Raw genomic sequence first — 14,671 nt, 5'->3', positions numbered from 1 at the left:
ACTTATGTAAACACACTGGTGAGAACTTTTCACTCAAGAGAAAGAGTTATGGAGATAATAATTCCGTCTTCTAAAGTTACATTCAAATGTCATACTTCATCCTACCTTTAGGAAAAGATTTAGGAGCCTTTAGTGCATGAATAAAATTTTTCAGTGAAAATATGAGTAAAACAGAATCCTCCACAACAACACGCTGGGCAGCGTTGAGCTGCTCTATGTAATGTGCCCACAGTTGCACTGGTATTTCTCTGTCCATCATCAGCTCAAAATGCCATTCTGAGGAGATTTCCTGAAATGGTAAAGGAAGCAAAGAGCACAAATAAGAAAGGGTTCTGAGCATGGGTTATACACAGGGGGACTGCAATGGATGTGTGACTGGGTAATATGCAAAATTTTGTCTCTATGTGCATTTAAGTGGGTTAGGATTAATAGCTTTAACCAAATTTGTAAAAAGGTTCAAACATTACTATTTAGAAAAAAAAGATACTAATAAGTTACCTACAGCTTCATTTTATCTATATTTTCTTGAAATATGTCTAAAAACAAATGTTATTCATATAACTTATGCTTATTGAGTAGCACATTTCTACAGAGAGGAGCTGGATTTCCAGAAGACACTTAATAGGACCTTTCTCCTGTCACACTCTTATTGCTAATCTGAAGAGGGTGCATAGTAAAAACTCCAAACTTGTAAATAATTCTAAACAAGTAGCAAAATGTGAGGATGTTTAGAAATTATACTGCAGATACTAAAAAGCAGCTTGACAAAATATGAAGAAAAATGATAAATCAGACTCTGTACAGGAGAGTGCAGAGTAGTAACTTGGGAGGAAAATAACCCAAAACCAGACTTAAAAGAAAAGGTCTCTAGTGAGGGATTACATGGGTCAATATGATGTTACAGCTGGAAATCCCAGAAAGGGTACTAAATATAAAACAGCATATTAACTGCACATATATAAAACACTCAATCTGTCCACACTTTTAACACCAAGGGAAAACACCATTCAGTTTATCACATTCTATAAAGGATAACAAAGAAAGAAATTAAGAAGGGCTTATCTGGGCTACTTTTTAAAATATGAAGATTCAGGGGATCCCTGGGTGGCTCAGCGGTTTAGCGCCTGCCTTTGGCCCAGGGCGCGATCCTGGAGTCCCGCATCGGGCTCCCGGCATGGAGCCTGCTTCTCCCTCCTCCTGTGTCTCTGCCCCCCCCCCATGTCTATCATAAATAAATAAAATAAACAAATCTTTTTAAAAAATGAAGATTCATTCTTTTAGTTTTTTTTTAAGATTGTTATTTATTTATTTGAGACAGCACCTGCAAGTGGGAGACAGAGGGAGACAGAATCTGAAGCAGACTCCATTCAGAGTGCAGAGCTCGATGCACAGCTTGATCCCATGACATGAGATCATTACTTGAGCCAGAACCAAGAGTTGGATGCTTGACTGACTGGGCTACCCAGGAGCCCCAAAGGTTCACAATTTTAACGTTCTCATAATTATAGGTAACAATGACTATGACCAGAACTTAAAATCTTGAAGGTACATGTAAATGTGAGAAAGATGTGATTCGTTCAGCAAATCCTAAACTGAGGAGTCCTCTGAATGTTGGAGGACAAATAAAAACAAAATACTATTAAAGATATTAAAAGAAATAATCTTATTACCTCAAGATGTGATATTAGCTTAAAAATATAAACAATTGAAACATGTTCTGTAGCCAATACTGTCAAAGCCAACAGTAAGCTGGTAAGATCCAAATCTGATGTAATATTAAAATAATACAAAAGATCAATTGTTGGGGTACCTGGATAGCTCAGTTAAACAATCAACTCTTGGTTTTGGCTCAGGTCATGACCTCAGGGTCATGGGATCAAGCCCCATGGAGAGCTCCACGCTCAGCAGGCAGTCTGCTTCAGATTTTTTTCCCTCTCCCTCTGCACCCACCCCCATGAACACACTCTCTCTCAAATAAATAAAAATCTTAAAAAAAAATCCATTTAGTAAACAACAGAATGAAATAATATTTTGTTTAAGCACTAACATGTCTAGTGAATTCTTCATCACAAAGGGTAGTTAAGCATAACTCACATAATTACCCTTTAATAAAGATAATACAAAGGAGAGTCAACTACCAGGAACAAAACATCACAACTCTGAAATTCTGTAATTCAATGAAATTTTCTAACTCACTACCTATTGCTACCCAAAGCTACTTCACATTTCACCCCTACTATCCAAAGATAAAGCATTTCACAGCCCCCAATTTTCAGTGTTGCTGTGATTAACAAGCCTGGCCACCACTTCACTCAATGTTCCAGACTTCGCACTCCTTACCACTGCAGTAATGACACTTTCAAGCTTCTTTATTTTTTTCTGCAACAAACTGAAGACTCTTATTGCAAATGGAAAGTGAGCTTCTTTTAAAGATGAACAGCAAGAAACAAGCACAGCCATGATCACATGAAAGGTCACTTTCTGCTTCAGGCTGAAGCACTCCTTTTCCCCCATGCTTATTAAATCTTCCACCTTGAAAAATAAAACATACTCCATTACTAGAAACTCTAAGTTTGCACAAAACAATTTTCTTTCCCTCAGACCTATTTGTGTTTTACATTTAAAGCCAGATGACAAATATAAAGTCTTCAAAAAGTAGTAAGCACTGATTTATAAGTAGTAATAAAAATAAAGTTTCAAAACTATAATGAACATAATTGCATCTGGCAATTGCATAAGTGCTTTAAAATTATACACCTAATACCTTGACGAAGGTATTTACTAATGCAAAAAAATCCTTTTAGATATTATGTTATTTTAACAAAAAATATGACTTTATATTTTAAATGTGAGGAAACAGGAAAGCAAAAAAGTACACACTATTCTTATTAAGTCCAATGTAAAATCACAAGAAAATCATATAAAGTGTAGATTTCAAGCAATCTGTAGAATATAATAAATAAGGCTATCCATGTTTAAAATGTAACAAAGTAGTCAAAAAATTGCAAAAATTATTTGAAAAAAAAATTTAGTAAAGCAAACACTGAGAATCTAATTAAGATTATGAGAAATAAATCCAAAGTGATCTCTGACAGCATACCTACCATCTTTAACATTGAAGAAGGATCCCCTGAACTTATATTGTCAGCCAATAACGCAATCATCCTCTGATTTGCTACACCAATTAGTTTTCTCGAGTCTGTGCTTTTAATCACATTTTCAAGAGCTGTTAAAAAAAAAATTGAACACAGAAGACTCTTATATCACCAATACTCACCTAACGAATTCTGTAGAGTAAGAAATCTAGGCAAAAGATTTACAATTTTCCTATGAAGCTTTGCTCTGTATTTTTCCTTTTATCCAATTCTGACTCTGTGGATTAGCTTCCTTTTCATAGCTGACTGTTGAAAAACATGAGGAACAGAGTTGCCAAAGCCCCTCCCGAACACAGTCAAAAATCTGCATATAACTTTTTTGACTCCTCAAAAACTTTACTAATAGCCCACTGTTGACTGGAAGCCTCAACATAACACAATGTAAACAGTTAATATATATTTTGTATATGTATTACTGAATTCTCACAATAAAGTAATCTAAAGGGAAAAAGTACTGTAAATAAGAGAAAATGTATTTAGAGTATTATACTTATCAAAACAAAACAAAACAAAACAAAACAAAACAAAACAAAACCTGCATTTAAGTGATTCCATGTGTTCAAACCTTTGTTGTTCAGGAGTCAACTGTAGGTTTTTGACCTTAGCAACAATCTTTAAAAATCTTGCTGACACAGATCGTAGCAAACATGATTTCAAATAACAATTAGAGCCAATTTTTAATTGTACTTATCTTCTTTTTAAAGTTTTTTTCTAAAAGGCAACTGAATTCTTACCTTCTTCCCAGCCTCTTAATAAAGGGTGAAGAGAGCAAATTCCTGATTTTGATAAATATATAGCAATTTTCATCTCAGCAGATTCCATATCATCACTGACAATAATCATAAATGGCAGCAGATGTACCACCACCTGATTTGACAACTGATCATTTTCACTCAGTATCTCTTCTTTAATTAATATGTCTGCTGCTACCTCAAGTACCTCATACCTGAGACACAAACACAATTGGTTGAGAGACCTATTAGGAAATTAAATTCAACCAAAAATCATTATTACACTGTTCCTGCTCTACTGACACTATCCTGATCTCCTCACCAAACACATTATTCAGAGACATCAAGACAATCACTCAAAATCCAAGCTAATAAGGGAGCTGTTTGGGACAGTAGTTTATTTTATATATTTTATATTTTATTTTATTTATTTTATTTTATTTTATTATTTTTAAAAATATTTTATTTATTCATGAGAGACCCAGAAAGAGAGAGCGAGGCAGAGGGAGAAGCAGGCTCCATGCAGGGAGCCCGACGTGGGACTCGATCCCAGGTCTCCAGGAATAGGCCCTGGGCTGAAGGCAGCGCTAAACTGCTGAGCCACCCAGGCTGTCCGGGACAGTAATTTTAAACTGCTCTTTTTTATTTTTATTTTTTGACAAATCATTAGGTTAAACTATGGGGTTCACTCATAAGTTAAATATCTGAACACATACTATGTGCTAAGAACTAAATATAACAAATATTTATATTTACAGATATAAAAACCTGTAAGACATGCTCTCCTCCCCCAAGGAGTTTAGGTCATTTTTTCCATACAAAAAGCTTAGACAACCAAAAGAACTAGAGCTCATCAAACACTACAGAAGATGACCATGTCCCTCTGATCTTTTTAAAATGTTTATGATTAACAATATAAATCCTAATTCTTCTTATAATGAAAGAGTTACTTTCTTATAATGAAAGAGTTATCCATCCCACTACCATGACCAAAGGACCATGTAACTAAATTATAAGATGCAAAAATGTAAAGAAAAAGAAAAAAAAACGAAACTGATATTGTCAATTCAAAACAGAATGAGGAGAAATGAATACATACCATCCCCTATTTTTTGAAAGTTCTGCTCTTTGAAAAAGATTCAGAAGATTTGAAACTGTCACTTCTGAACTAAAGTGTTGTCTGAAAATCTAAAGAGGAAAAAACATCCATAAATAAATTTTTACTTGCTTCAAATACATTCGGTGTTTGTTAAATGAACTTTTAAAAACAATGTATTATAAAGAATTTATCTCCCATCAGTCTTGATATAATTTCAAAGCTTAATGAGAGCAATTCCTCAAAAGTGGCATTCATGAGATAATTTTCCATGATCCCAAGGTATTTACTACTGATAAAAATTCACAAAGCACTTTTCCCCCTTTTGAAGAACTTCCATATATATAAAGTTGTGCAGTCTAATTTCTCCCATGAGCTTTCCTTAATCAGGCGTTAGCCTATCTCTTAAGAGAAGAAATCTCTGAAGGAATAATTTCCAAATATGTTTATGCCTAAAGCAGAGAATCACCTGAGAAGCGCAAGAAAATATTTATAAATGGTGTAAATCATTATTACAGTGTTCCTGCTCAAATTAGCTCACCTTAAAAGCATTCATGGCTGACAAAACAACATCTATGCTATCATCACCTAATCGGGTTAAAACAGCTTCTTTTATGAAAGACTCATCGACATTTTCCTAAAAGAAAAAAAAATTAGTTGTTGCTAAAACCTCCTTAGGTTTTACACTATAAAGAAAGCTTAGTGAAAAGCACTCTAGATTATCAGTCAAGAAACACAGGCTCTGGCCTGGACACAAATTCCAACACTCTAAGTATACTTGCACTGAATGATCTAGATCATCTCTAAATGACTTTTTTTAGATTAGTAATTATTTGGTACAAACTCTTCGTAGTTTCTACTGAAACTACCATAGAATATGCATAATTGAAACATAATTTTTGCATTAAGTTCATCTTGCTAAGTAAAAATAAGAGCCCAGTTATTGAGAGTGCACAGACTGAAGAACCAAAACGCCTAGGTTTAAATCCTAACTCCACTACTTACCAACTGTGTGACCTTGGACAAGTAAACTTTTTCAGGTCTCACTATTCTCATCCATAAGATAGATTAATAGTACCTATCTCAAAGGACTGCTACAAAATGAAATAATACATGTCAATTCTTAGAACAAGGCCTTACACACTGTAAACTCTCTTAAAAGTTAGCTATCATTATCAAGATTTTTACAAAGATAAGGGCATGCACTAAGAAGCCAGGTGCCCATCAGTTAAAAAAAAAAAAAAGAGATCCTATTTTTAACTAACAAAAGAAAATAAAGCATATAATCATTCAAAGTAATAGAAAGATAAGAATACAAGTCAGTATAAATATATCCCTACCTGTAGGTGGTGAAAAAAATAGAACTAAATAATGCCACAAAAAAGCAACAGGGCACTCTTTTGGGAGATAAAACAAAAATCCCTAGAACTCACAAAACTAAAGTCCAAGTTTCATGTATCAAAGGTCACCAAAATTTTCTCAAGAACTAGCAAGTAGACAAATATCCCAATGTGAAATTTAGAACAGAATCTATGTTCTGTCACTGATGGAGAAGGGAAAATGAAATCAAAACATGTGGAGAAAGACAGTAACTGTAATTACAATACATAACGTTAAAAATACTTACCTTATGTCTATAAATTACACAGTATCAATTATAGTTGGTAACCTCAATTTCTTATTCTAGAATGTCACTGTTCACCACAAGGACGAATATATCACAAATGAGGCTATTTGATACAAACCTCTGATGTTTTCATGATATTTTTCAGATGATTAATGGCCAGAATTCTCACCGGAGCAAGTGGATGATTCAGACTGAGCATCAAAGAGGTATCAGAATCTGCTAAAAACTACAGGATTCATCACAATCACCAAATGATTTCACCATTAAATCTCAGCATCTGATCAAGAATAAAAACTAGAGAAAACTGCCCTAAAATGCCCAACATATTTGGTAACCACCATCTAATTTCAGAAATCAAGTAAAATACTCGTCTCTGAATCATGGTATGAGTTACAACAGATGAAAAAGAAATGTGTATTGTTAATGTTGTGATTTTGAGTACATGTGTCTGTGTGTAGGTTTATTTAGTGAGGCAATTTTATGAAGTAATTTTGCATTCTTTCTGTATATCTGACTCTAGCCTAAGAAGCATCTAAAATAAATCACTGTATTAGCACCTAAATGAAAATATAACTTTAAAAATTGGTCACTGAAGACAGAAAGCAATTCATATAAATGACCCAACAATGATAGTCGAATGAATGACTGAATATAATCAGACTAAGAAGGATATTTGTCTATCATTCCAAGATTTGGAAATGAAATGCCATGAAAGATGAAAGTCTAAGTATGGAAGAGAAAAACCAAAACAATCACATTTTTCTTCATAATATTTACTTTCAAGGCCAATTGTAAGAACTGCTTACCTGTCTAACTTCTAGTAAAAAGATTTAGGGTGAATTACCAATAAATTTCTGAAGTTCTAACATGATCGTGAAATTAAAATCCACCTCCTTTTTCCTAATCAGTGACTTAAATAGCCACATGTGGCTAGTGGGTACTGCACTGGAAGTTGCAGCTATGGGAGAAAAATAAGGACACACTGGAAACTAAGTGAAGCTACGTTCTGGTGATTGCTAATGATTATTTGTAACATTTCCGGACAATACTTTTCCTAAATAAGTATTGCACTGTTTTTTAAATTACCGTGCCTTTCCAATGATTTGACTCCTGCCTCACAGCCTTACTTAAAGGGACTAGGTAAATTGTATTAAACCATATCTGTCCATAAAACTTTCCAAAGAAATGAGCGAAGTAGGAAATTTCCTTCCAGAGCTCTTCAAGTAACCATACAAACCACATACCCATAACTGCAGTAATTCCTCTGAAGAAAAATTTACCTGATACTTCCCTCCACTTGTAGAAAGAGAAATAAACTGATGAAAAAGCTCTTGTTTTTTTAGATCTGTAATTTCTTTTAGGCGGTCCTCTAGTACAATATCTAATGTTCTAGGATATCTGGGAAGAAATTAAAGAGTTAATTATTCTTAGTGATGTTACTGACCACACGCACCAATACATAAATGAAACTTAAAAATTCCTGAGACTAAGACTTAAAATTTTTTTTTTTTTTTTTTTTTTATTTATGATAGTCACACACACACACAGAGAGAGAGAGAGAGGCAGAGACACAGGCAGAGGGAGAAGCAGGCTCCATGCACCGGGAGCCCGACGTGGGATTCGATCCCGGGTCTCCAGGATCGCGCCCTGGGCCAAAGGCAGGCGCCAAACCGCTGCGCCACCCAGGGATCCCAAGACTTAAAATTTTAACAAATGGTATATGTAAAACCAAATGATGTTAATCAAGTTACTATGCCTATTCTCATTGTAACGTCTCTCTATAAAAAAAACTATAGGGATCCCTGGGTGGCGCAGTGGTTTGGCGCCTGCCTTTGGCCCAGGGCGCGATCCTGGAGACCCGGGATCGAATCCCACGTCGGGCTCCCGGTGCATGGAGCCTGCTTCTCCCTCTGCCTATGTCTCTGCCTCTCTCTCTCTCTCTCTCTGTGACTATCATAAAATAAATAAAAAATTAAAAAAAAATAAAATAAAATAAAAAATAAAAAAATAAAAAAAACTATACTCTCTACAGTCTCCACACAGCCGCTACTTCCTATATGAAAATATTTCAAATATACCTGAATCCCCTAGCTGTCTTCTGGGGGGGTGGGGTGGGGAGGGCTCTTTAAAATTCATTCCAATGTGACCTGTGAATCTTCTTTTACAAAACAAGAGGCACAAACAACTTACTTGCTTTCTAGAAGTCTGATAAGTGGAAGAAACTGTTCATTAAGCAAAGATACTTTATCAGGATGGATTTCTTCCTGTGAACTATATGAAATATACTCTTCAAAAAGAAGGCTGCAAAACAAAACAAGTATCAGCAGACATGAGAGCCACTATTTACGTACCCATTATGTTCCAGATGCTTTAGAAATATTATCTACCATACTTCCACAAGGTAGAAGTCATTCTCACTTTACACATACAAAAATGGGGGCTAAGAATTCTTGTAAGTGGCCTGAGATCAAAGGAGAACCAGCATAGCCAACACTTAGTGAGACCTCCTGTGCCGCAAGTAGAGTAGGTTTGCAAACTCAGTTTGATCTTGGGGCCCACACCCTCAACAGTACTTCCCGCATTTACCCTCATTTAATTCACAAGCCAACTCTGTGAGCGACAGGCAGGAATGACACACACCAGCAGACAGGCCACTTTACACAATAGCAAAACCAGATCCAGGCCATTCTGACCTTCAGAATCTACTACTCTGCTGAAAATGAGAGAGGCAGTCCAAGTCTGACTGCAATGCCTACATTATTTTCACTTGTATCAAGTTGCCCTTTAAGTAAAAAAAGAAAATGGGAAACAACTATCTTTACAGAAAAGGAAGAAATACCCTCTACTTCACCAACCCTCAGTATTAAGTTTCTAATTGATACTTACTAAATGACAACTGTGAGGTATTGTTTCAGGCATTTTGATGCATTTATTAACAGGCAACTCTATATAGCCACTAGTTACATGAAGCTATAACCCAAATTTAGCTTAATTTTCCATGATCGCACATAAGCACTAAAGAGAAATTACTTTTTCCTTCTATTGTCACAACTATCGCACTAAGTACTTATAATTAATGAGATGATACGGATAAATAAAAAAGTACATCATAAAGACATACTGGAATAGTGCTAATCAAGTCTGAAAAGAAAAATATAAATCAAAAGCACATCAAAAATAATAGCTCACCTAGCTAACAAATGGTCTAAGTTGTTCTTCAGTGATATATTTGAAAGTATAGCTTCTAAATGTCTCCTGTAAATTTGTCCATCCATACCTTCAGTTTCTTCTCCTTAAGTATACAAAATAAAGTAAAATTGGTAAAAATTTCTTGCACTTACATTATTAAATTTATTTACAGCAGAAAATATTTCTATAGGAATAACTTTGAACCATATCCATCAGTGTCCAGCTTTTTACTGGTTTATAAAACTGCATATCACCTATTTAGCCTCTGAAATTTTTTACAACATTTTTGTATATACTACTCTCATCTATACTTTACCTGAAATTCTCTATTTTTAGTAAGTTATTCATGGCCGTCTTATTAAAATAGAAGTCCAAAAAATAGTCATTCCAGGTCATATTACAAGTGGTTGAATTTAGGAACCAAGCCTAATCTCAATAAACTAGCTCGGAAAACAGGATCAACTTTCATCTCAATATGTCTTACTGATCTTCTAATTCCAGATTGACTACAGATGTATCACAAATAAGATGTTGGCCCTGCCTTCAAAGATTGTGACATTACTCACCACCACCAGAAGAGGAAAAACATACTTTTATACATGCTAGCCACATTTCTGAAACACATATGTAAACCAAGATGTGGTTAAATAAACCTAATCTTCCCATAAATTGACATAATTTAGAGATGTCTTCCTTAGTACCTCTTTCTTAGTCTAAGTGGCAATAGCACCAAGTATTTCTTCATGTCCTTCTGTATTCATTAAAGGCTAAAAAGCATATATTGGAAATAATCACTTTTAATCATCTTTTTAATGTCTTTTTAAAAGTCTGGGTGTTTACCTATGAGATTTTCCTGGTCTATGGTCAGTGAGTGACTCAAAGGAGGAAAAAATTTCTGGCAACTGAATATTTATTAGAAAATGAATCACTGAAGTTCATTAATACCTAAACAAGAAGAGAAAGTTTTACTTGGCCACATATTTTAATCATTTAAAAATAATTCCATGGTCATCTTCCCGTGGAGACTGTTTAAGAACAGACTTAGAAAGAAAACAAAACAGAATTCTGAGCTTATTATTCAATTAACAAGGATCCCCCTTCAAACAACCTACTTCCCATCCCAAATGTTTTTCACATAAGAATAAATTACACAAAAACAATCAGACAGTAAAAATTTTAAATATCTTAAAGATGTAATCAAAAGCTCAGTTCCTATTTTAAGATAACCTTAGACACTAAGATTCTCAACACAAAATCTAAAGATATTTAATAAGATCTCTTCTCAACACAAAACGTAAAACTACATAGATACCTGTAACATGATTAATGATGGAGACAACCAGATGGGGAAGCATGTAACGCAGAAGAGGACTGATGTCATGTTTTTCAGAAATCCCATGAAGTATTGTAATAAGATCAGGAACATTACACAAGTGAGAAAATGGCCTTTGAAGAAATAAGTACATAAGATGGAACTTTAGAAATCATATAATACATGGCAACTTAAAAACAGTATAAAACTTATCTTTGAAAAGATATATACAAAATAAATTCATTCTCCTGTAATTATTATCATTTCTCAATTCAATTATACATACTTTTTCCCAAGGCTCTCTGGCTTCTGTCTCTGCATGAGCACTATCAAGCAACCTAATCCATCCTTTATCAAAGAGGGAATTTTGGTCAGTGTTTTGATGATCTGCGATGCCAACGAATTAACAAAGGTATCTTCCATTGTCACTTTCACAGAAATCTGACATATTATCATGTACGTTGCAGCTCTGTAATCTGGTAAAGATGACTTCAATCCCTAAATATTTTTTAAGATATAAGAAAAAATGATAAACTATACTATTTAACTCTATTTAAAATGTCACTTTATCTTGACAAATTGAAAATGCCATGTTAAAGATTAATACTACCTAACACAGAGTCAACCACTCTTCAGAAGTTGACCTCTTTTCTTGAGAAGAGATAAGTCTTCTAGATGAGGGATCTCAGAAGGTCTCCCAACTCAAACACCCACTCTTTATGCTAACAGGGGACAACCAGCTTTTCTTTTATAGGCAAACACCTACCAGTGTAAAGGAGACTTCAGAAACAAAACTGTCTCATTAAAGACAATAATTTTGGAACAACGGTAGGAAGTGAAAGTGAGGGTGGGAGGGTTCGCCTCACAAGGCAGCTCCCACCTGAACTTGCAGCACATGCTGAGGGGGCATGTGCCCCCCAACCTCCCCTCTGCTCGTGGACCTACGGAAGCAGGGGGCTGGGGGATACAGCAGAAAACAGTCTCTTGAAGGTTTTATGTCCTCATATTTATTTCTTTGTACTTTTTTCCTGTGAGGAGAGCAGACCCACCACTTTCAAGTAGTGCTGCTCTCCTAGGGGGTTAAGGTAGGGAGCAGGGTCCTGTGCCCTCTTCACATTTCTGAATTCACGGGGTTTCTCAGGCCTCTAGCTCCGGGCTGCCCCTGGCCTGGCTCCCCATCCATCTGAGCAACCCTCCAGCCCCGCAAGGGGAACACATCTGGCTTAGAAAATCTAAACCCAGCCCTCGTTTCTGTTCCCTTGGTGTCATGATTTGCATCTGTCGCATTGAAACTGGAAAGCAATATATCAATGTCTGTGCCAATTTTCGTTCCGTTCCCCATCTCCTCCCCCTTTTTACTTTTTATTTATATAGAATATGTGCTGTTTAACGACAGAATGACCACTCTTTCCTCGTGTAGCTGTAAAAGCGCTCCTTCGCTGGGCCACAGTGGCGGCAATCGCTTTGGATCCTTGGCCGCCTGTGTCGTCCCATCTCACACTCAGGCCTGTGGGTTGGTGAAGCCAGCACAGGGCGCGTAAAGGCCTAGAGCCCAGACGTGACCTTCCACAAGGCTTCCACCAAATCCACAGGGAACTTGGAAGGGTGATAGGCAACAAGGAACTTGGGAAGAAAAAATATTGAGAAGTGCAAGTCATTGTAAAAAGAATGAGAGCCTATGCTCTGATGAGATCTAATCCATTCCTTTTCCAGTGAGTTAACATGACTGTTAAGAAAACAGATCTGGAAGATAGTGGCAGGGCCAAATAGCCAACATTTATTCTTAAGGAGCCCTAATTAAGATCACACTCTGGTTAATTAAGTTTTTAGGACAAGTCTTTTTTTTTTTTAACCAAAAAATTAAGTCTTACCAACCATCTGATACAGGTCTTTAATTTTAAAATATTTATGTCTAAGTGAAACTTTTAAAAAGCCAGGAAATTACTTCAAGTACAAAATAATCTACTTTACATATGAGCAGGACCAACCTTTTGGATGTACGGAAATAGCTTGGCTACTATATTATCCAATTTGTCCTCAGCAGTCACTATGGCAGACACGATGGTAGAAGCATAAAAAGTTAAGAGCACCCTCAATTGAGCTGAACTCCCAGGGTACTCAGTAAAAATCTAGAACAAAAACACAAACATAGCACTTATAAAAGTGAAAGGCCAATTAGATAAAAGTATAAGAATATTTATAGCTCTCAACTACTTCAAGCTGACATGTTCATTTTTACCATATGTAACATTAAGTACACAAATGCAATGGTTCAATTAAACTATGACAAGAATGAACAATCCTCCTGACATTTTTATTTTTTAATTATTTTTAAAAGATTTTATTTATTTATTCATGAGAAACACAGAGAAAGACACAGACATACGCAGAGGGAGAAGCAGGCTCCCCTTGGAGCAGGGAGCCTGATGTGGGACTCAATTCCAGGACGCTGGGATCATAACCTGAGCCAAAGGCAGACGCTTAACCAACTGAGCCACCCAGGTGCCCCCCTCCTGACATTTTTGATCATCTTTCTTTAAACAGTCATTATAAACAGAATTTGGCAAGAGGAGAATAATTTATTTTGGAGGAAAACTCCTTTGGTGATGAAAGACTGATCAAACTGCTCATGTTCCCCAACAGTATGTCACTCAAGGGGAACTTCTTCAAAGTACAGTCATTAGGAAATGCCTTAGCAGGCCTTCTTCACTGAAAGCAAGCAATTTTTTAATGGAATTATACAGTCATGGAATATACTACTCACCTTCACCGATTTGGTCACCAGACTACAAATGAAATCCATGAAACCAAGATCTTTGTAGCAGTGGGTAATCAAAGTTCCTCTAGCTAAGGGCACTCCGTGTTGCTGTTAGAGACAGAAAGAACCAACTATCATTAAGGACATTCATCAACTGATTATTATTTTTAAAAGTACCTGTCACAGTAACAGCTTCATATTGGTACAGTTCATTAATACAAAATAGTCTCTCCATACACCTGGTGGTAGAGATAGGATTAACATACAAAATTGTTGCAAACTTTAGAAATCCAGAAGTCAACAGTGAGGGTGCAGGTACTCAGTAAATATTGCCTACTTACCATGTTTTGCATTTTGATATGTTTTTATCTAAATCTCTAGATTCTTAGGAACTCTACTAGTTAAATTGGGTTGTCTCTGCTTTATAATAACACTAGTAATAGAAATAGACTAAGAACACAGAGAACTTATGCTGCTATTCCTACCTCTTAGCATCATGCATGGCATGTACTGGGTGCTCAATAAATATTGAGCAAAACAAAAGTTTGCGGGATCCCTGGGTGGCGCAGCGGTTTGGCGCCTGCCTTTGGCCCAGGGCGCAATCCTGGAGACCCGGGATCGAATCCCACGTCGGGCTCCCGGTGCATGGAGCCTGCTTCTCCCTCTGCCTGTGTCTCTGCCTCTCTCTCTGTGTGTGTGACTATCATAAATAAATAAAAATTAAAAAACAAAACAAAAGTTTGCATACTTGAAATGTGTGTTTAGAGAGCATCAGTGTCTGTGTATAGAGGTAGGAAAAAAAA

General features: G+C 35.9%; 1 protein-coding gene across 1 annotated transcript in view; it reads right to left on the bottom strand.

Annotated features, from left to right (window-relative positions):
- The window catches only part of HEATR1 (HEAT repeat containing 1), a 46,025-nt gene that overhangs the window by 27,543 nt on the left and 3,811 nt on the right, over nt 1-14,671 (bottom strand). The window contains exons 5-18 of the mRNA XM_038533827.1: nt 13,875-13,976; nt 13,099-13,239; nt 11,397-11,608; nt 11,111-11,244; nt 9,799-9,901; nt 8,800-8,910; nt 7,890-8,007; nt 6,728-6,835; nt 5,524-5,619; nt 4,986-5,074; nt 3,890-4,101; nt 3,105-3,226; nt 2,341-2,532; nt 106-289 (exon numbers count right to left, since the gene is read on the bottom strand). Coding sequence (XP_038389755.1) covers nt 106-289; nt 2,341-2,532; nt 3,105-3,226; nt 3,890-4,101; nt 4,986-5,074; nt 5,524-5,619; nt 6,728-6,835; nt 7,890-8,007; nt 8,800-8,910; nt 9,799-9,901; nt 11,111-11,244; nt 11,397-11,608; nt 13,099-13,239; nt 13,875-13,976 — 1,924 coding nt within the window. The remainder of the gene's footprint in view (nt 1-105; nt 290-2,340; nt 2,533-3,104; nt 3,227-3,889; nt 4,102-4,985; nt 5,075-5,523; nt 5,620-6,727; nt 6,836-7,889; nt 8,008-8,799; nt 8,911-9,798; nt 9,902-11,110; nt 11,245-11,396; nt 11,609-13,098; nt 13,240-13,874; nt 13,977-14,671) is intronic.

The sequence above is a fragment of the Canis lupus genome, chromosome 4 (genome assembly GCF_011100685.1).
Source record: "Canis lupus familiaris isolate Mischka breed German Shepherd chromosome 4, alternate assembly UU_Cfam_GSD_1.0, whole genome shotgun sequence".
NCBI classification, from domain to species: Eukaryota; Metazoa; Chordata; class Mammalia; order Carnivora; family Canidae; genus Canis; species Canis lupus.
This window is presented reverse-complemented; position numbering and strand designations above follow the sequence as displayed.